Source organism: Cavia porcellus, unplaced genomic scaffold (genome assembly GCF_034190915.1).
Source record: "Cavia porcellus strain 051 isolate PalLab524CR breed Dunkin Hartley unplaced genomic scaffold, mCavPor4.1 scaffold_25, whole genome shotgun sequence".
Taxonomy (NCBI): domain Eukaryota; kingdom Metazoa; phylum Chordata; class Mammalia; order Rodentia; family Caviidae; genus Cavia; species Cavia porcellus.
The window spans coordinates 6,139,647-6,161,660 of NW_026947508.1; the positions used below are offsets into that span (position 1 = coordinate 6,139,647).

The 22,014-nt window shown below is 46.9% G+C and overlaps 1 protein-coding gene across 3 annotated transcripts; it reads right to left on the reverse strand.

Moving 5' to 3' along the window:
- Window positions 1–185: 185 nt before the first annotated feature.
- Window positions 186–20,122, reverse strand: Dffa (DNA fragmentation factor subunit alpha). Of its 3 annotated transcripts, none has more exons than XM_063235503.1 (6): window positions 19,886–20,122; window positions 18,103–18,264; window positions 10,349–10,491; window positions 6,256–6,445; window positions 5,985–6,136; window positions 186–631 (listed from the first exon to the last, which is right to left on the reverse strand). In XM_063235503.1, the coding sequence occupies exons 1-6, from the start codon at window positions 20,019–20,021 to the stop codon at window positions 302–304; spliced, it is 1,113 nt and encodes a 370-aa protein (XP_063091573.1). In that variant the 5' UTR covers window positions 20,022–20,122; the 3' UTR covers window positions 186–301. The 3 variants fall into 3 exon arrangements, 2 of the variants coding, with proteins under 2 accessions (XP_063091573.1, XP_003471485.2); XM_003471437.5 differs by lacking the exon at window positions 186–631 and adding an exon at window positions 2,772–5,231 and having other exon boundaries at window positions 19,886–20,118; XR_010042923.1 differs by lacking the exon at window positions 186–631 and adding an exon at window positions 5,051–5,231 and having other exon boundaries at window positions 5,497–6,136; window positions 19,886–20,118.
- Window positions 20,123–22,014: the final 1,892 nt, after the last annotated feature.

Here is a 22,014-nt window from a genome sequence, read left to right on the forward strand (position 1 = left end):
CCTATCAAAAAAAAAAAAAAAAATCTGGGCCTGGTTGCATAAATTTGTAATCCCAGCCATCAGGAGGCTGAGGCAGGAAGGTTGCTGTGAGTTAGAGGCCAGCCTGGGCTACAAAGTGAGCTCAGGGCCAATCTGAACTTAATCGTGAGACTCTGCCTCAAAAAGACAAAATGAAAAGCAGAAAAGCATATTCAGTATTACTTTATTCCTTCCTCTGTGGAAAATGAAAACTCCATTAGCGTTCTCCTCCTGCTTCACCCAGGAATGGAGGGCCGCTAAGTGGTAATTAGCACAGCGCCTGTCAAGCCCAGGGCCTAATGGGGCCCGACAGCTGGCTCGCTGACAGGGGAGCGCGGCTAATGGGGGGTCCATTAGTCCCAGCTGCTCTCCGATACTGTTCTCCTGCCTGGATCGGGATGACGTCAGGCCCTGCTCGATGGCTCTGGCTATTTTTAGACACACAGTGGACCCCTGGACTTGATGGCTCCCGGGCTGGCTGTAACTCATGCTGTCCGGCTCTCCTGCACGCAGCGCATCTCAGTGTCCTCGGAGAGACCCTGGCCCGGGGTTTCTCCATGAACCCCACACAGGAAAGGGTGCTGTCCTGCTCCTCCCAGGACTCTAAGACCACCTGGAACATAAGCAGCCAGCGCTCAGGTCGTAAGCAAACTAAAATGCCAGTCATAACCCACGCTGTCCGCACATCAGGCCGGCCAGGGCTTGAGGGTACACTGTGGCCTGCCACGGTCATCCTAGAAGGCCGGCAGGCAGTGTGTCGGGTGACCTGGAGACAGGGCCCATCGCTCCCAGGGCTGGAGTGTGCTGACCAACGTCTTTGCCTACTGTAATCCAAATACTGTACTTTGTAACCCAAATATTGTAATCCCTTTTCTGGCCTGCCTCACAATCTGGAAAGTTAATTTATAATCCCACTGAAATGTTACTGGAATTCCACAGAGTTAATCCCCATCTACCGCTCCAGTGCAACCCACAGTGAGTACAGACACCGAGACATATTCAAAGTTATGGGCAGCCACGGGGTCCTAAGTCCAAGGGAGGCTACATGGACAAGGGCCTTGATCCAAGGTCTCCAAGAATTTACTGTCTCGAGAAGAAGGGGGTGGTCCAAGGATGAGTTGTTGGGGTCTGTGCCTAGACCCCCAATCTCCCAGACAGGTGCACGGCGAAGGCTCAAAGGATGAGACCCATGGCAGGGTCTTCAGGGCTGCAGGAGGAGTGAAGTCCTCGGCAGAGCCCGGAACTCTGCCAGCCGCCAGCTGACTGACGCTGGGCGGCCTGTATTTACCCAGAACAAGCCAGGAGCTGAGTGGACAATGGCGGAGACCTGAGCGGGACCTCGGGAGGGGCTCAGGGACCCCTCAGAGCAACAGATGATGCTAAGTAAGGAAAACTATCCAGAACGTCTCCAGGTGGCCTCAGCTGTGGCCTGTCTTGCCCCCTGAGGTGTCCCTCGTTCTCAGTTCAGTCGTGCCCAGGTCACGCCACAGCCCTGCACGTGTACTCAGCTCCAAGGGCTCCAACGAGTGACAGTGAGGATGGCGGGAATCACGTGAGCAAGGTGAGCTGACCTAGCGGGGCAGAGCAGGCACCTCTGCAGTGTGAGGGAGAAAGTCGTGCAGAAGGACAGTCTGCTTAACTCGACGGGGACAGCGTGTGAGTGAATTCAGGAGGCTGTTGCTTCAGTTTCTGGGATGTACACTTTCGTACCTGGGGACTCTAGCCTCTTACTTTGAGGCTGGTACCCAGCTGACAGTCCTGGAGCTGTCAGCTCTGCCATCCTGCTGCCTTCCACCATTTTACAGGGGACGCGATGGGAGGAAGCAGGAAATTGTCGGCTGGCCTTAAAGACCACATATCATACCTCGGCTGGCCGTATTTACATTGCTTAGCGCCAGCTAAATGGAGAAGGGGACAACACGGCCAGCTCTGTACACACCTGTGTGGACAGGCCTGGTTTCGCTGATGTTGCGGGAGCAGTCCTGCACTCAAGGACAGCTGTCCACTTGGTCTTCTGCATCTGCCCTGTGGCCCATGGGCTCACTGACCCGCTCCCTTGCTCCGGCAAGGAAGGAAAGTGATTCCTCTCTGTATGGGGCACTTTTTAAAACTTACAGTGCCAGGGCTGGGGATTTAGCTCAGCGGCATAAGTACCTGCCTTGCAAGCAGGCGGCCGTGAGTTCATTCCCCGGTACCGATACAAATGAAAAAGACCAAAAAAAAAAAAAAAAAAAAACAAAACAAAAAAAAACCCTTACAGTGCCGGGATATGAACGCAGGACCTCTGGGTGCAGTGTAAGCGCCCTACCACTGAGCTACACCTCCAGCCCTCCCTCCTTCCTTCCTTCCCGAGAGGATCCCCCTCCGCAGCCCAGGCTGACTATGAACTCAGGATCCCGTTTTGTTTTTGGAACAAGGTCTCACTGTGTAGCCTCTGTGACATGAAGACGTCACAGGACCTCACGGATCCTGTTTGCTATGGGCAGAGGCGAGATGAGCCCAGCTAGAGTATGTTCTGAGGCTCTAGTGTGGTGCAGACTGGCACAAGGCAGGTTATAAACTTCTAGAAAAGACCTCGGGGGCTTTGCTTTCTGGGCTTATCATCTTCCTGCCTCAGCCTCCTGAGCAGCTACAGGCATGAAACACAGGCCTGTGGCTTCTGGTGGCCCTGTTGGGCTTTCACACAGATGTAGACCTGTTCAAATTACCTTAGCCTGGAGCCTAATCCTGCTTTATACAAAAACACAAAGGACTTTTTCTTCAGGTTTTTGTTGTTACTTTTATTTTTTTTTTAAATTTTTGGGTACTGGAGATTGAACTCAGGGCCCTGCACTTGCCAGGCAGGCGCTTGTGCTGCTGAGCTAAACTCCCATCCCCATGTTTACTTTTTGAGATAGAGTCTCACGGTAGTTCACTTTGTAGACCAAACTGACCTTGATTCGTGGTGATCCTCCTGCCTCAGCCTCCCGAGTGCTGCATTTAGAGGTGTGCCTCCACGCCCAGCTTTTACTTTTAGGCTCCTAGGCTCCCCTGTGACTCGAGGGTAGACATGCTTTGTTGTGCAGAACCTCACTGTGGTGGGAAATCCGTTACCAACACGCCCTTCCAGCATCTGTCAGGTTCCAGGTCACCTGCTGTTCCTGCAGCATCCAAGGGCTTCAGAGCATCCGGGCACGGGCAATGCCACTTTCCTGCACGTGACCCGCCCTTCCCCTCTTCTGAAGTGTGTCCAGCACAAGCGCTGGTTTTTATTTAAGGCCAACAGCGGAGGGAGGCTTTACCCAAGGAGCTGCCGAAGCCGAGTGCAGGCGCCCACGAGACCCGGCGGTGTGAGGGAAAAGGGTGCCCAGCAGAACTCAGGAGCGTCACTCGCCAGGCAGGCGCTGTGCCGGAGCTGTCTCCCCAACCTGGGAAACAATTCTGTGGTTCTGCTTGTCTTCTGCACCCTACCTTGTTCCCCAAGACTGTTACATTTCTTGGTTTAAGAACTGCCCAGTGCGCGGTTAGGGTGCTGCTCGGTGGTAAAGCACTGCTTAGCATGTGTGGGGTCAGGGTTTTGTCCTCAGCAAAAGCAAGAGTGAGCCGCTGTGTGTGGTGCATTCCTATAATCCCAGCTCCAGGAGGCTGAGGCAGGAGGACTGCGTGGAATCAACGGCAGGCTGAACTGCGCGGTGAGACCGTCTCAAAAAACTGAGATGCACAGAACTGGTCGACGGATCTGTACTGCATTCTACTGTGCTCTAAAGACACACAAAACAAGTCAGGTAAGTCAAGCTTTTCCTGCGAGGACAGTGCGAGGCAGGTCATGAAGGCTGCAAAGCAGGTCTGCGTAGGAACGGGAGATGCACAAACCCGAGTTCTCCGCACTGCGCCCCCCAGCGAGACTCACAGCTCTTCACCCAGAAATCACTGGAACGACTCTGACACCCCCGCTGACAAAAAACATATGAGAAAACCAAGTTTCGCAGTGCTAATGTAGAATTTCCCAACACTGAGCGGGGTGTTAGAAATGGTGACTTAGACTCCGTAAGTCCCTGTGGTCTGCAAACTTAGTATGTGCCTCAGGGCAAACAAAAATACTCATTAACCTGAGGCCCACGTCTGCAGCTAGCATCAGCAGTCCATTAGCCACCTTCTCCTGCTGTCTGAGACAGGGTCTGCGGTGCAGCCCACGCTGGCCTTGAGCTCACTGTGCAGCCCAGGCTGGCTCGAACTCAGTGATCCTCCTGCCTCAGCCTCCTGATGCTGGGCTGACAGACCTGTGCCACCACGCCCGGCCTCCATTAGTCACCTTCATTATACCATTTGGGTCTCAAATTCTACAGTCCTGCGTGTGGAACAAGGGTGTGAATATTCCAAATATAGCAATTTCTTTTCCTTGCCCTTAACCAGTACTTTCATGTAGAGTATTTACTTTTTTTTTTTTCGGGGGGTGGGTAGCCCCAGGGCCTCAAGAATGCTAAGTCTGTGCCATTACTGTGGACTTTACACACGGCCTTTGCACTGAGCTACATCCCCAGTCTGTGTGTGTGTATTTAAAATTTTGAGACTCTTGCTATATTGCCCAAGCTGGGCTTGCCGTCTTCCTGCCTCAGCCTTTAGAGCGCTGGGATTACAGGCATGGGCACCATGCCTGGTTCTCTCTTTTAAACAGAGAACGTAAGAACAGCACAGCATTGGTGCACTTATGTCATTCAAAACAGGCAGCTGAAGTGGGGTATGGTGGGACACGCCTGTAAGCCCGGCACTCTGGAGGCTGAGGCAGAAGGATCACCCGTGAGTTCAAGGTCAGCCTGAACTACACACTGAACATCTCAAAACAAAACCCAGGAGAACGGGCATGTGCAGAGTTCTGAACGGGCTAAGCCGGGCTTCCAGCTGACGCAGAGGGACAGGCTGGAGGCAGGGGCGGGGCAGGCCGCAGGGAGGAGTCAACTGGGCCGAGGGTGCTCCCTGGCTGCAGACACGGCGGTCCGGGCTCCCTGTGTCTGCCGGCGCAGCTAGGTGAGGTCCTGCCTGGCCCGCTTGGTGGCCTGTGAGTCTCCAGGCAGGGAGCTCTTCCTGGCTGACAGAGTCCTGAGCGAACACAGGCTCTGGGTCTGCTGCAGGCGCCGGGCCAGCTCCTGGGCGCAGGCCTGCTGGGCCGCTTCTGCCTTCTTGCTGTCCCAGTTCAAAGCAGCGGCCAGTGCCTGGGGGTCCTCCTTGGTGACCAACTGCAGCAAGAACAAGAGCCACTGAGAAGCGCTGCTTCCGCCCACCTCGCCTGCGCCTCGGCTTCTCCGAGGGGAGACCAGGGACAGGCGCTTACGCGGCCTCTGCTCCGACTCACCCGGCTTCCTCCCCAGGCATGTTAAGTGCTTTCCTTAACCATTCACCCACAGGAAGGGTAGCCAAGCTCCAGCCGACCCCATTTCCTTTCTCGGAGGAATCCCACAGGGAGGTGTCGGGGATGGGGACAATGACAGGAGCGGCACCCACCCTCATCGGCGCCCTCTGTCACCCTTCCGGTGGCCTGGCCTTCGCCCTCAAATCGCCTTTTCCTGTGCTGCTCTACAGGCTGCAGGGTCGGCTGTGCAGCTTTTGGTTTTCCACACAGGGACTCCCGATGCAGCTGAGGCGGGCCCGGAACTCCCCGTGGGCCTGCCCTGGGAGGACAAGCGTGCCAGTCCCCACTGCCAAGGGATCTTCTTTGACTCCTGACAACTGAGAAACCTTGAGGACACTTGAGCCCGGCTCTTCCTCCCTGCCGTGACCACCTCGGACCAGGCGACAGCAGTGATCTGGCAGTGCGCCCGTCTGCCTTGAAAGTCCCTCTGGTTTACAATGGGTGAGGTCTTTACGGCTGCTTTGGGACAGTCTGGCTCTGCAGCGGTGAAAAGAAATCCTATCCGTGCCTCTGCATGGCATGGTCCCCCTTTACATCTCCCCAAAGTCACTCGCACTCAGTGTCCCTCGTCCTCGCCCACCTCCAAATCCCGACTGCACAAGCTCAGCTCGGGAGCGGGCTTCTCCTGTAGCGTGGACAGGGTCTGGCCTGTGAGTGTGACCTTGGAGGCGCGCTCTCTGCTGATGCCCACGTCCACTGCATCTACCTCTTCCCCGAAGGCGGCTTTGGACTCTGCAGAGCAGATGTGAGAGACAGGTCAGCGAGTCCTGTAACCACCAGGTCTAGCAGGCAGAGCCAGTGTTGAGCGGGAGAGAAAGGCACCCAGGATCCCCCACCTCAGGGCAGCCTACCTTCCTGCCTTGGCAGGACGCCACCCTCCTTGTCCAGCGCCCGGAGGTAGAGCTCCAGGAGCTGCCTGGACTGCCGGGCCTCCTCTCGCTGGTCGAGCACCCGCTGCAGCGTGTTCTGCAGCCCCTGGACGGCGGCACAGCTCTGGCTCAGCTCCCGAGCCAGGTCCGGACAGGGCACATCGATGAGCACCTGAAGCACACAGCCCGCCCAGTGCTGAGGACCTGTGCACGACCCGTGCACGCCCCGCCACGGCCACCACACTGCCGCTCTCCCCAGCGACACCTGAGAGAGGCAGGCGACTTTTCAACAGTGTTCTGGTGTGGAAGCAGGGAAATGGGAAACAGGAAAAGTGACTCCTTGGTGCCTCACTGGGAACAAACCCAAAGCCCGATAGCTGCTTATTTATTTAGTGGTGCTGTGGATTTGACCTGAGGCTTTCATTTTTAGCTAAATTCCCAGCTTTTTTTTTTGTCTTGTTTTTTTAAGGCAGGGCCTTGTAATGCAGTTCAGGCTGGCCACGTGCTCACTTTGTAGCCCAGGCTGGTCTCGAACGATCCTCCTGAGTGCTGGCATTATAGGAGTGCGTCACCACGCCTGGCTTACATCAACAGCTTTTTTTTTTTTTTTTTTCCATCGGTACCAGGGATCGAACTCACAACTGCCTGCCTGCAAGGCAGGCGCTTATGCCGCTGAGCTAAATCCCCAGTCACACATCCTCAGCTTTTTGACAATTTTTTGTTTTCAGACAGGGTCTTACTATGTTGCTAAATTGCCCAGGTTGGGCTGGAACTTGGCAAGCCTCCTGTCTCAGCCTCCTGAGTAACTACAGGCTTACACTGTGGTGCTTGGCAAGAACTTGCATTTTTTGAGTACTAGATTAGGAATGGCCTCTCTAGGAGAAAACTTTATTTTTTAATTTTATGTTACATCAATTTTTGAATTAAAATTAGTATATTCACAAGGAACAAAGCTTAAGAGGCACAGATTTCATGAGGAAGGTCCCGCTATGGCCCCATTTCACAGGTGAGGAAAATGATCAAGATTTTTTTTTTTTTTGTCTTTTTCCTTTTTTATCGGTACCGGGGATCGAACTCATGACCACCTGCTTGCAAGGCAGGTGCTTATGCCGCTGAGCTAAATCACCATCCCCTAGGTGAGGAAAATGAAATGAGAGGGTCAGTCTTCCTGTTCTAATCCCCCAGCCTGTGCAGGTGAGCTTGCGCGCCTCCCTTCCCGGCCTGCTTTCCTTCATCTGTGGGTGAACAGCCCCAGCTCTCTTTGGGGTCTGGTCTTGTCCTTTCCCCTGGAGCTCCCACATCAGGACCCAAGCTATGGCAAACCACTCGTATTCCATGCTGCTGTCCCTGCAAGGCCTTTGTGCCCGAGGGAGGCCCTTGGGATGAGCTTTAGTAGCACTGCCTGTCTTGGGGGGACGAGAACCTGCACCCCTGGCATGCAAGGGTGCTTGGTAAATACAGAACAGTGCATTCAGGAAATGTAGTACCTTACCCTGGGAAAAGGAATGAGGGTTTTTGTCCACACTGACCTGGGAAGTCTTCCAGGTATTCATTTAAAAACAGGGCAGGCAGGCTCTTTTCCTATAAACTGGGGGAGGACAGCCGGGTGGAGTGGCTTATGCCGTAATCCTAGCACTCAGAGGCTGAAGCAAGAGGATCGCTTTGAATTGAGGCCAGCTCGGGCCAGACAAACAAGTTCAAGGCCAGCCTGCATGACATAGTGTGACCCTGTCTCAACCACAACAACACAATGGTGAGGACAAGACCCATGCAAATTTGTCTGTCTGGAAAACGTCTCCAAGGGGCTGGGACATAGCTCAGTGGTGCAGCGGCAGCCTGGCAAGCATGAGGTCCTGAGTTTGATTCCCAGTACCAACCCCCCCCCCCAAACCCCCCAGAAACCCATGCCCAGCTCAAGGCCCTGACCCATCGGCTGTGTCAGCTGTCTCCAAGGAGGGAAACCTGTACCCTGGGGCAGGGCTCCATCTTTCCTGTGTCCTTTCTGTTCAGTGGCTTTACTGTAACGTCTGTCCAGGACTTTGTTTTCTTTTCGAACCCTTCAGTGGGTTTCGTATACAAGCCAACGGGCTTTGTGTAGTCACAGAGCTGATGATCATCCTCGAAACTGCTCTTATGAGTAGCGGGGTGCAGCCCAAGTATTAGAGCACATGTGAGCATGTGGGGGGCCCGAGTGCAATCACTAGCCCAACACAAAACAAAAGAACACTGCAGAGCGACCCTGAAGGAACCCATCAGCAGTTTCCCCTGCTTCTCCGTGCCCCAAGCCCACACCGTCATTTATGTGTTCTCGCCCTCCGCCTACTGGGAACTGAATCCAGGCCCTCGAACGCACTAGGCAAGTGCGCCAGCACTGAGCTGCACCCGCAGCCCCTCCAGCTCTTTATATTTTTATTTATTTATTATCACTACCAGGGATCAAATTCACGACCACGTGCTTGCAAGGCAGGCGCTTATGCCGCTGAGCTAAATCCCCAGCCCCTATTTTTATTTTTATAAAGGTTTTTGCTAAGCTACCCGGGCTGGCCTTGAACTTGCAATTCTCCTGCCTCGACCCCCCCACCCAGCTGGGATTAGAGTTGTGTGCCATGGCACCTGGCTTTTATTTTTCTCTGTGTGAGTCTGGATGTGCTGGCCATTGGTGCAATTAGAGATTACATGTGGCCTTTCTTTCTGGCTTCCTTCAGTGTTGTCCAGGCTCACAGCGCTGTAATGTGTGTTAGTGTGTCAACAGTGCACTCTTTTGTACAGCTGAAGGACACTGAAGAGTACCAATTTACCACGTCTTTTTTACCTGGTCATTGTCTGTAGTCACTGGCGTTTGTTTTTGCCGTGTGGCTTCTGTGTGTTTTCTTGTACCTCTTGGATTATGAACCATGTGAAAATATTCATATTACTTATTCAGGCAGGGTCTTGCATAAGAGTTCAGGCTGGCCTGCAGCGATCCTCCTGCCTCAGCCTCGCGTGTGCCGGGGAGACAGGCATGTGCCCAAGTCCCTATGTCTTTCCTGCTGTCTGCCTCCCTTCATCGGAACGCTGTGTGGAGAGTGAACTGTGCCTGGCTTGTTCACTCTCAGGGCCCAGGGCCCAGAGCTATGCTAGGCACAGGCAGGGGGCCAGTCAACACCTTCTGAATGAAAACAACATTGTTATCCCAGTTTTCCTGGAGAGGAAATAAATGTAAGCAGAGAAGCTAAGATACCACCTCAAAGTCACAATGACAGAGCTGGGATTTGAACCAGTCACTCCAAATCTATAAATGCTAGCAACATACTGCACCCCCCCCCCCACCCCGGCCATTCCCAGGAGCTTCCTGGGGTCTGGACATGGGTATTTAAAAAAAAAACCCACAGACAATTCTGATGCATAGTGAGGGCTGGAAAAGCACCATGAAATGAAGACTTAATTGTAATATAAGAATTATTTAAAAATGGAAGGTGGGTCTGATGCTGCAGGCCTATAATCCCAGCATCCTGGGAGGCTGAAGTTTGAGCCTAGCCGGGGCAAATCAGTGACTTAGCAAGATAGTCTCAATATAAAATTAAAAAAAAAAATAGGGGCTGGGGATTTAGCTCAGTGGCATAAGCACCTGCCTGGCAAGTGCAAGGTTGTGAGTTCAATCTCTGGTACAAAAAAAAAATTAAAAAAAAAAAATAAATAAATAAAAGAGGGGCTAGAAACAGCTCAGTGGCAAGGCTCTGGATTCAATCCCCAGTATCATCTCCAAAACAAACAAACACAAAAGAATTGCTGAGGGCTGAGTATTTGTCTGGCACGTACAGGCCCTGGTTTGATACCCAGCCATGCAGGGGGTGGGGGCGGCTTGGTGGTGGCAGATTAGGGCTTAGGAAAGGGAAGCAGCAAGCACATTTATAACCCTCCAGCATTACAGAGGCTGAGATAAGAAGATGGTAGGTTTGGGCACCTTAGCACCTGTCTCACTGGGGACACACTCAGTGCCTCGGCTTGGGTTCAATCCTCACTGCTGCAACAGCAAACCGAAACGATGGAGTTCTTGGAAGCTGAGCAAGCGCTGGGGCTGTGTGTGGGGGCTTACCTGGAGGTCCTCCTCTGACAGCAGGATGATGCTGGACAGATCTCCTCTCAGCTGCCTGGCCACATTCTTCCACTTCACCTCGGCCCCGCTGTCTGTTTCATCTACTTCAAAGGACTCCTGGGAAATCCAAGCTGTGCCTCCATCTGATACACGGGAGAAAATGTCAGGCTCAGAGACTCCCAGGCCGGCTTCACCTCCTCCCCAGGATGCCTGCGTCCTTCCGACCCCCTTCAGGATGATTCCAATGGGGAGGGAAGGAGTCTCAAGGAGTCACAGGAAAGCCAGACCCCACCTGGGATGGTAATAGTCTCTGTGCTTCCATTTTCAATTTATTAGTGTTCTCCTATGAAGAGAAGCCACTTAACCCCACTATATAGTCATGGACAGACCCTGGATCCTACCAGGCCTCCCTTCTGGTTAGTTTTTTTTGTGTGTGTGGTTTTCTGAGGCAGCGCTATGCAGTTCAGGCTGCCTTGAACTCATGGTGCCTCTCTTGCATCAGCCTCCCAAGTACTGAGGTTATAGGCATGTATCACTGCGCCTAGCATATGTTCTGGTTTTATTTTTTTTGATACCGGGATTGAACTCAACCATGCATTTGCAAGGCAGGCGCTTATGCCGCCGAGCTAAATCCCCAGCCCTGTGTTCTGTTTTTGTATATGAAAATGTGAGAGATGAGGTGTCACTTTGTAGGCCCAACCCCCTCTAACCTGCAATTTATAATAGCCGCCCTGGTATGCGAGAAAGAGGTAAAACGAAAATGTCTGTTTTTAGTGAGCCCTCACCCTCTAGAATCTATACTGTGAGCTGGCTTTGTTTTGTAGAAGTCTTGAGGAAGTGGCTGGCCACCCTTTGTGACACTAACAGCAGACAAATTAACAACATTTTTGAGCTAATGAATTTTTTTCTGGGCTAGAGAAGTTGTGAGAACTGGTTGTGATTATTTACTTTACTTAGATAGTTTTAGAATAAACATTGTAGTCTGTCACGTTGTAGCTTGCCACAAAGAATGCCTTTTCACTACTTAATTATCTGGGCTCTGTAAATTGATCGGGTTTACTATATATGAATCCTAAAATAAAGATTGTGCGTACAGTGCAGTACAGTGCAGTGTAACGCGGTGCAGACAGCAAAGGTGTCTCTCCTGTCTTTCTTTTCCAAGCGCTATACCCCCCGTGTCCCGACAAGGCGTGCGTGTTTACCTTGCCCGGAGTTCAGAGTGCTCTAGACACTCACGACAAGTGGCGCCCGAACAGGGACTCCAAAGGTCGCTTAGGAAGGTAAGTATAATTTTATTACGGGGAAATGGGACAATCTGCTTCTTCTCCTTTCTTAAAAATTCTTAAACATTTATTATCTATATATGGCATATCGCTCAGGTCAGCTGACTTAGATATGTGTATTGATACAATTAAAGAATATAATCCTTGGTTTCCAGATGAAGGAACTTTGGATGTAGAAGTATGGAGGAAGGCAAGGGTTAGTATAAAAAGGGCTATACAACAGGAGGAAAAGATTCCTTTACGTTTTTGGGCTATTTGGTCGGTTGTGTACTCTTTATTAAAAGCTATGAAAGATAAACATATTGTAGAAAATCTTCAACTAGAAATTAAGCCAGTTATTCAGGAATTGCCCCTCACAGAGGAGGAGCAGAATGTAGTTCAAAATGACGCTATCGCTTTAAGTAGTAAAAAGGCGTCCAAACCAAAAGTAAAATCCGCTACAGCCGACTCAGCTTTAGCTGCCGCAGCAATATCAAATTATGACAATCGCCCAATTTTACAGGCTATACAGCATTTAACACAAGAGGTAAAACAACTCTCCGTTAAGCAGAACCCGCCTGTAGTTCCCTCTGCACCTCCTCCATCTAACCCTAATTGGAGTAAAGCCAAGCTAGCTTTGGCTGATCTACCAAAATTAGGGGATTCTGATGAGAAAAAGCCTGCCTTTGCTTTCCCTGTAATCAGGCCTCAGCCAATAGACGGAGAGGCAGTTCCCCCTAGATGGGAAGCATTTAATATAGATGATTTAGCAAAATTAAAAAAGGCTGTAACCCTTTATGGCCCTCAGGCTCATTACACTAGAGAATTAATAACATCGGTAGCAGATCACTATGGTAATCTTGCTCCTTATGATTGGAAAGCCTTGGCCAAAATTCTTTTAAAGGAGCCAAAATATTTACAGTGGCACATGTGGTTTATAAAAGGTTGTGCAAAAAAGGCAAGACAAAAATTCTGATATAGTGATAGAAATGTTTTAGAAGATATTTTAAAAACTTTACCTCAATATTTTTCTCCGTTTAGACTTGTAATAGCACAGGATAAAATTCAAAAAAAAAAAGTTAGTCATTATTTGGGATATATTCTTACTAGACAAAAGGTGATTCCACAAAAAATGTCTATTAGGAGAGATAAGTTATCCACTTTAAATGATTTTCAAAAATTATTAGGGGATATTAATTGGCTTCGTCCCACACTAGGTATTCCTACCCATGCATTACAGCATTTGTTTGCTACTCTACAGGGCTCTTCAGATCCATCCAGCCCTCGTTCTTTAACAACAAAAGCCGAGCAAGAATTACAGTTTGTAGAACAACAAATTAAGGATACATTTTTAATTAGGATTGATCCTAAATTGCCTCTAACTTTATATATTATTAATACTTTTCAATATCCCTCTGCAGTTTTAGGTCAAAATGCTATGCCAGTAAAATGGGTATTCACTAAAACTAAACAATCTAAAAATGTTATGCCTTATATTGACATGGTTGCAGCTTTAATTATAAATGATAGAGCTCGTTCTATAACTTTGATAAGAGAAGATATAAACAATATAGTTATCCCTTTAACTAAAAAACAATGAAAATATTTGTTGTCAATTACTGAAACCTTACAAATTGCTTTAGCAGATTTCATGAGAACTTTTTCATATCATTTTCCTAAAAGTAAATTATGGGATTTTTTTAGACGTCAACAATTTGTGGTTAATACCTTATTAGCTGTACAGCCAATTCCACAAGCTTTGACTATATTTACAGATGGATCTAAAAATAAAGCTACATATTGGACTCAAAAATCTTACTGGGTACGTCAGACAAATTTTAACTCTGTACAACAAAATAAACTTTTTGCTATATTACAAGTGTTTTTAGATTTTCATAACCAACCTATTAATATTATAGCCGATTCGGCCTATTCTGTTGGAGTAGTGACAAATATCTATTCAGCTGTGTTATATTCTAATAAGCCTGCTTTATTGTCTTTATTTCAAAATTTACAAATACATGTTCAAAAAAGAAATCATTCTTATTTTATTACTCATTTACGTTCTCATTCTCAGTTACCCGGACCATTAGTATCAGGTAACAATGCAGTGGATTCCTTAGTTATGTTCACCACACCCGTTAAAGAACATCAATTTAATCATGCAAATGCAGGACATTTGCATCTTAAATATAAGATACCTTTTACAAAAGCTAAACAAATTGTAAAAGCCTGCCCTATTTATAGACCATTACATTTAAAAATTATTCCCGCAGGTGTCAACCCTCGAGGAACTCAACCTAATAAATTATGGCAAATAGATATTACACATGTACCTTCTTTTGGTCGGCTTTCTTATGTACATGTAGTTATTGATACCTATTCTTCATTTCTATGGGCTACTGCTCAACAGGGAGAATCCACTAAAAATGTTATTATACATTTATTGGAGACTTTTACAGTTATGGAAATTCCTTCTAAAATCAAAACAGATAATGGACCTGCTTATACTAGCAGAACATTTAAACAATTTTGTGATCTCCATAATATTATTCATATTACAGAGATTAAATATAACCCCCAGGGTCAAGCTATTGTTAAAAGAGCACATGGCACTCTTAAATTGCAAATTAAAAAATTAAAAAGGAGGAGTCAGGAGGATATTCAGATACCAATACTGTTTAAATTGCAAAACAGTCCAAAAACATTACTGCATCAAGCATTGTTTATTTTAAATTTTCTCAATTTACCACAAGGTGAAATATTAACAAGAGCTGAAAAACATTTTGAACAGCAACAACAGCCTTTTGTGATTAATGAACCTATTTGGACTAAAACAGCTCCAGAGGCTGAATGGGAGAGGGGCACATTGCTCTATAGGGGGAAAGGTTTTGGTTATATCTCCACAGAAAATGGAATTCAACAGTGGGTCCCTAGACGATGGATCAGGACCCGCGTCTCCAGATCCTGTTCACCAGCCCCGGAGACAACTCCCCAAGGAACCGGAACCGTGCCTTCAGAAGCGAGCGCAAAACCAGCTAGAAGCTGAGGATGCTGAGTTTGTTCCTATCGCAGCCATGGCCAGATTACAGCTAAGAAAATCCCGCCGCTCACAGCGACCAAATTTAAATCCCCTCCCTACATGGGGACAATTAAAGAAATTGACCATAGAAGGGCAACGGCTTGTCCTTCAAGCAGGAAAGCCTTTAAACCCTGAAAACTTGTTTTTAGCTTTATGTGCCTTGCTCACCGTTGCATCGGGGACTGAGGTACCTCCGCATTCGTACTGGGCATATATTCCAAACCCCCCTTTATTAGAACCTGTAAAATGGGGAACTAGTGATATTTTACTTTATACCACACCTAGAGAAATTTTGTCAGCACCGTGGGCTGATTTAACCCCCCACAATCAAGATGATGGGACACTATTCAATTTTACTTATTATGGTAATCAAAGGCCTATTTGCATTGGGGAACCGCCTTGCATCCCTCTGGGATGGCAGTATTGGATTCAACATGGAATAAAAGCAGGCAACAAAAGGACAAGGCTTCAAGCCTTGGCTGCTCAAACCTTTAATGTTACCTGGAGAAATTTAACAGCACCTGATACAAATACATTTCCTGTATGCCCTGAATTTACTTATAAAAATATTTCTTATAATCCCATAATTTGGCAACTATGTATGGGAAAATTTGCTAAAAATATTGATGGGTATATTATTTGGGGACCATTTGGAAAATTCGTTAATGGATGTGCTAAATGGAATGAGACAAGATGTAATCTCTCTGTTGTGTATAGTCTTCCAGATCCAAAGAAAATAACTGACGGAGCTCCTATATTTCAACAAAAGACGGCTCTCTTGTGGTGGGGAGATGGTGGAATCGCTAACCCTGCTGTTGCAGCCAAAAAATACCCTCATCACCTTCAAAATCATATTTGGAAGATCCCAGCCGCTATACAACCTGTAACCTTGTACAATGTTTCATATTCAGGGACTAGTCGATCTGTATCTACTACTTATAATTTTACTAGGTTTAAAATGTATAATATTACTGTTTGTGCACCTCTGCCTTATGTCTTTTTAGTGGGAACTTTTAATTTTACACATTTTTCTTGTACTTGTTTAAATTGTCAATTGTTTACATGCTTAAATAACACACTAAATTTCACTAAGCCTTATACAGTTATGCTGTTACAACAAAAAACTCATATTTGGTTGCCTGTAAATTTAACTCGACCTTGGTCTCAAGACCCGGTAATTTCTGTTACTACTAAATTTTTTAAACATCTGTTAAAACGTACAAAAAGATTTATTAAAATAGTGGTTGCTATACTGTTAAGTCTGATAACTGTAGCCTCTCTAGCAGCAGTCTCAGGAGTAGCTTTACAAACCTCTTTGCAAGAAAAACATGTTGTCAAATTATGGCATGAGAATTCTCATAAACTTTGGTTAACTCAGTGGCAGATAAACGCCAGACTACAACAACAAATAGACCTCCTTAAACAAACAGTTAAATGGATGGGTAAAAAAATATTGGCTCTTCAGCATCAAGTGTTTTTAAAATGTGATTGGAATTCAACTACTTTCTATATAACCCAACGACCTTATAATCAGACAGAACATAAATGAAAAATGATTAAAATATATTTAAATAAAAACACCTCTGCCCAGGAAAAAATAAAATCTTTACATAATCAAATTGACAAGGATTTTGCAAAGCAAAATGATGATAAATCTCTAGCACAATTCGCACAATTGCTTGCTCAATCTTTAAAAGGATTAGATTCCAAAGGAATCTGGCAGAGCATTACCCACACTTTTAGTGGCATGGGACTTAGTTTAATTATAGTTCTCATTGCCATAGTTCTTGTGTATTTTTACTGCATAAGACGAAATGCTATTAATAACCTGATCTTATAGAAATTGTTGTTAAAAAAATAAAAAGGAAGGAAGTGTGAGAGATGAGGTGTCACTTTGTAGGCCCAACCCCCTCTAACCTGCAATTTACAATAGCCGCCCTGGTATGCGAGAAAGAGGTAAAACGAAAATGCCTGTTCTCAGTGAGCCCTCACCCTCTAGAATCCATACTGTGAGCTGGCTTTGTTTTGCAGAAGTCTTGAGGAAGTGGCTGGCCACCCTTTGTGACACTAACAGCAGACAAATTAACAACATTCTTGAGCTAATGAATTTCTTCCTGGGCTAGAGAAGTTGTGAGAACTGGTTGTGATTATTTACTTCACTTAGATAGTTTTAGAATAAACATTGTAGTCTGTCACGTTGTAGCTTGCCACAAAGAATGCCTTTTCACTACTTAATTATCTGGGCTCTGTAAATTGATCGGGTTTACTATATATGAATCCTAAAATAAAGATTGTGCGTACAGTGCAGTACAGTACAGTGTAACGCGGTGCAGACAGCAAAGGTGTCTCTCCTGTCTTTCTTTTCCAAGCGCTATACCCCCCGTGTCCCGACAAGGCGTGCGTGTTTACCTTGCCCGGAGTTCAGAGTGCTCTAGACACTCACGACATGAAAACATTTGTTCTCACCAGCACTTCTTCTGTGTGGGGGGACTGGTCCCATTTTTAACTGGAACAACCCATCACTTATAATCCCTTGGGCCCAGATATAAAGGTGGCTTATACAGCCATTGTTGAATGGTGACTTCCTCAATTTAGGAACGCACAGATTTTTTAAAAACACTTCATTTTTGTTTTTGAGACAGGGTGTTGCTTTGTAGTTCAGGATCACCCTAAACTCTCTACGTCCTCCAGACTGGTCTTGAACTCACAGAGATCCTCCAGCCTTATCCTTTCTCTTCCTGCCTCAGCCTCCCCAGTGCTGGGCTTACAGGTGTGCACACCACACCTGGCTTTCTTCTTTTCCATTGATGACAAGATAGTGAAAAGGTAGTATTTATTGAGCCCTCACGTCAGGTACAATCTAAATATGATAATGTTTGGAGACATTCTTGATTGTCATAGTTGGATCGGGGGTTGCTACCGGCATCTAGTGGGAACCAACTGGCCAGGGATGTTGCTAAATGTTGTTCTGCACACAAAGCAGCCTCTCCTGCCATAGAGTTCTCTAGCCCAAAATCTCAATAATACTGTTGAGATGCTCTGGTTTGACATGTGCTGTGTTATCCTCACAGGGATCCTAGGAGACAGGAACTGTAACTGTTACAATAGGGAACTGAAACTTTATGCAACTTGCCCTGACTTACTAGCTAGTTAGAAAATGGCAAAGCCACATTCAGACCCTGAATGATTCTAGGTGGTCACATTGACCTCTCTGTCATGGTGTATTTTAGTTGCTGTCAGACTTAAGTCTCTTTCAGCTTTATCCCCAGGACTTAGTACCATGTATGACAGATAGGTTTTCAGGTAAACACACACTGAATAAATACTTAAAGCACCAGACAAATAGCAATCAGTTACTGTGCAGTAAGAATTAACCATGGTGGATATTGTATATGCAGCCAGTTTCTTACCTGAATTGCTGTATGTCCACTTCTCATTACTGGCCAAGGCCACAAATTTGGTATTGGAAGGGAGACACAGAAAGTAATCATCATCATCCACTATGGTGCCATCCTCTGCCAAGACCAGGGTGACTGGTGTCAGGGACTTGTCAATGGCCAGAATGTCACAGGCTGGGAAAAAGAACATATTTGGCAACTGATAGATATCCATCGGGAAATTATACCTTTTCTAGTGCTCTCGATATGCAAGGCCCTAGACCTGAGCAGAATTTCTGGCACATAGTAACAATCACAATACTAGTGTAACTATAAGCTCTAACGTAAACCTATGCATCTGGTACTATTTTAAGTGCTTTTCACATATAGCATTAATCATATGAAGTAGGTCCTGCTTTTATTCCCATTTTACAGACAACAAATTCAAGGCTCAGAAAGGTTAAGTAATTTGTCCAAGACCACACATCACAGATAAGTGGCACAGCTGGGATTTAAACCCAGTCTAGCTCCTGAAAATGTTTCCTACAGCTAGTTTACATCCACATAGAAGAGATTCAAGCCTTTACATAAATGTATAACCAACTGGAACTTGGTTTGATAAAGTGTCATTTGTTTATTCATCTAAAATGCTCTTAGGTGCCCAGGTTTCATACCCAGCACTGCAAAATAAAAAATTCTCCCGTGTCAAATGTCAAAACAAAGGAAGAAAGAAAATGGTTTTTGTTCTTTGCAGTTATCTTCCCTTAAGTTACACAGCCCCTAGGAAATACAAGCAGAAACTTGTATGTAGATTTTTATTTTTATTATAGTTGGCAATGGGCTGTCTCTAGGTTGGGTTTGTATCATCTTGCAGAGTGATGGAGACACCTTAAAATGCTAACGAGACTAGATTTTAGAAGAATGTCAGGCGACTACAATATCTTCTGGCAACGCTATCGTCCAAAATAGATCAGTGAGCCTCTTAAAGTCCAGCTGCAGAGAACAAAAGCCTATGTGCCAAGTACATCCAAGCCATGTACAAAGTAGCACTAAAATTGAAGTAACCTCATGTCAGGAACAAATATGTAAACGTCGATGTGGCAAAAGCCATGTCATCAAAGCATTCTACAGTACTTTGGCATTCCTGGGTCCCAGTCTTCTGTAAGACAGCGGGGGCGAAGTCACCTTGACACACCTACGATGTGCCTTGCGCTGGTTCACACAAAGCAGAACTTCTGGGGATACATAACTTGGCACTACAGGTTTGTAAATCGTTTGACTATCTTGCCTCATTTCAGAGACTGAACACTCTTCCGTAGCAGGGCTGGATACAGCCACTTTGCTGTTGAGAAGGCTCAGAGACGGTGAAGTGGCAAAGGCAGGCAGTACGCAGTGTGGTGGGGCTGGGCTCTGAGCTTTGTCCTCCTGCGGACCCCACCCTGAGGGTCATCAGCAGCTTCCTCTATGGCGCGGGTACTAGTCGGAGGCTGGAAGCCCGCCCCCACCACCACCTTTGTGAGCTGAGCGGCAGGAATACCCTAGACTCGGCTCTTGGCTTGGTCACCAAAATCTGAGTTACTTTAGGCAGGTCACCTAAATCCAATCGGACTTCGTTTGCACGTTATTCTCTGCCATGAGAAGAGCTAAAGCGCCTGGCATCTGTTCCTCGTTATACGCACATGGGCCATTCTGTCCCAAGGCTCCTCCTGAGCTACAGGAATCCCCAAGTTTCCGTCCCGACCCCGCGTTGGTCCCGCCTTGGAACATCCGACCCACCGGGCTCTCAACCCCCGCCCCGGCCCGGGCCAGTGCTAACCCTTGTTTCTCAGCTCTTCGAGGGAAGAGGCCGCCACGCCGTGCTGCTCGCGGGAGTGGTTGCGGCGCAATAGACAAGCCTTTGGAGACCGCATCTCGCCAGGTTCCACAGCACTTGAGACGCTGGTCACTTCCATCCTCTTCAAGGTGGGACTGGAGAAACTCCGGGAAGGTACTGGGAGCGGGGCAGGGCGCTCTTCGTACTCCTGCCCATCTCGCGGCCTGCCGGGAGTTGTAGTTCTACTGGCAGCCAATCACGCGAGACACAGAGGGACGCCGGGAGATGTAGTTCTAGTTTGCTAGCTATCACGTGCGGCCCCGGGGCATGACAGGTCAACTCCTACTTTAGCTTGCGGAATACAGCCAAAGAGTGGCTTGCTTTTTTGTTCTTGTCTTCTGGTGGTGAGGGGACCCTGTGCATGGTAAGCATGTGGTCTGCTAGTGAGCTACATCCCAGTCCTATTTAATCGAATATTTAAAATGAAGTCAAGGTTTATTTTGCATCTCAAAGTATACATCCTCGAACGTTTGGAGCATAAGTACATGCATAATACTAATAGTTAAATAAAAGTCTGCCACTGTACAGTGTTTATTGGTTTCCCCTTTCCTACCTGCAAAGCTCTTCTGTAAAGTCTCCCAACATATAATCTGAATTTTAAAAATTGAAGAGTGCAGTTTCAGTGTTGTTGAAGTGTAAGAAAGCGGGGCAAAGTGGCATAAAATTTCCCATTTTATTCACTGCCTCACCGGTGCAAGTTGACTGGAATAAAATCTTAAGTACATAAATAGGCTGTTAAATACACTTTCAATGCCAGCTGTGATGGCATCACCTGTAATCCCAGCACTCAGGAGGCTGAGGCAGGAGAATTGCTGAGAGTTCAGAGCCAGCCTGGGTTACATAGTGAGTTCAAGGCCAGCCTGAAATACACATCAAGACCTTCTTTTAACAAAACAAAACAAAAAAAATATTTCAGGAGGCCACTGCTTTGGAGTAAACTGCACTGGGCCACTAGACTTGATTAAAAATCATGATGGAAACCAGGTGTCCCTACACTCAAGAGGCTGGGGCAGGAGGAGCCACAAGTTAGAGCTCAGCCTGCAGTACATAGTGAGACCCTGTCTCAAAAAACCAAATTAAAGAAAATTTGAGATGAGAACTGGAATTGGGGGTGTAGCTTACTGGTAGAGCATTTGTCTAGTATTTGGGAGGCCCTGGGTTCCATCTCTTTTACATGCACTCAAAAAAGGAATCATTTATGCTAAGATTCCAGATCACCAAGTTGAAACTAAGCTGTTTATTTGAACTTCTGAAAATCAAGGTTAGAGAAAACAGATTTATCAAACTGGTCACTTTCTTATTTTTACTTTTTTTTTTTTATCAGTACCAGGGATCGAACTCACGATCATGTGCTTATGCCGCTGAGCTAAATCCCCAGCCCCCAAACTAGTCACTTTCAGTGAAGGCCCCTGTTCTTTAATTCTTTCACCAAGAGGTAATATGAAGTAACCTAACGTTGACCAACCAGTTAGTCTTGTGTTGTCCTATCTCCCTGTCTTTGCAGTAAGAGCAAAGCGGTGAGTCCACGTGCCTGTAACCCCAGCTCTTGTGGAGGTTGAGGTAGGAGAATTGAAAGTTTAAACCCAGCCTGGGCAATTTAGCATTTTAGAAGATCCTGCATCTGAAAACAGACAAGCAAACAAACAAGCTGAACATGAAGTTGAGCCTAAAGATCCTGGGTTCAATCCATGTATCACAAGCAAAGGAAAAACAAACATGGGGAAGAAATGAGATATTTGTTAAGAGGAATTAAGGCAATTCATTTGAGTTCAATTAGGTTAAAGGACAGTTATATTATTTATTTGAGACAGAGTTTCACTATGCAGTTTCAGCTGGCCTTGAACTCACTTTGAGCCCAGGGCAACATGGAACTCATAACAATCCTCAATGTCCTGAGTGCTGGGATTATAGACATGCACCACATGTCCAGCTTTTTCAAGGACAGGGATATTTTTTGTGTGTGTTACCGGGGGTTGAACTCATAGCCTTGTGCTTGCCAGGCAGGCACTTACGCCACTGAGCTAAATGCCCAGCCCTCCAAGAACAGTTTTAATATAAGCTAACAGTCACAA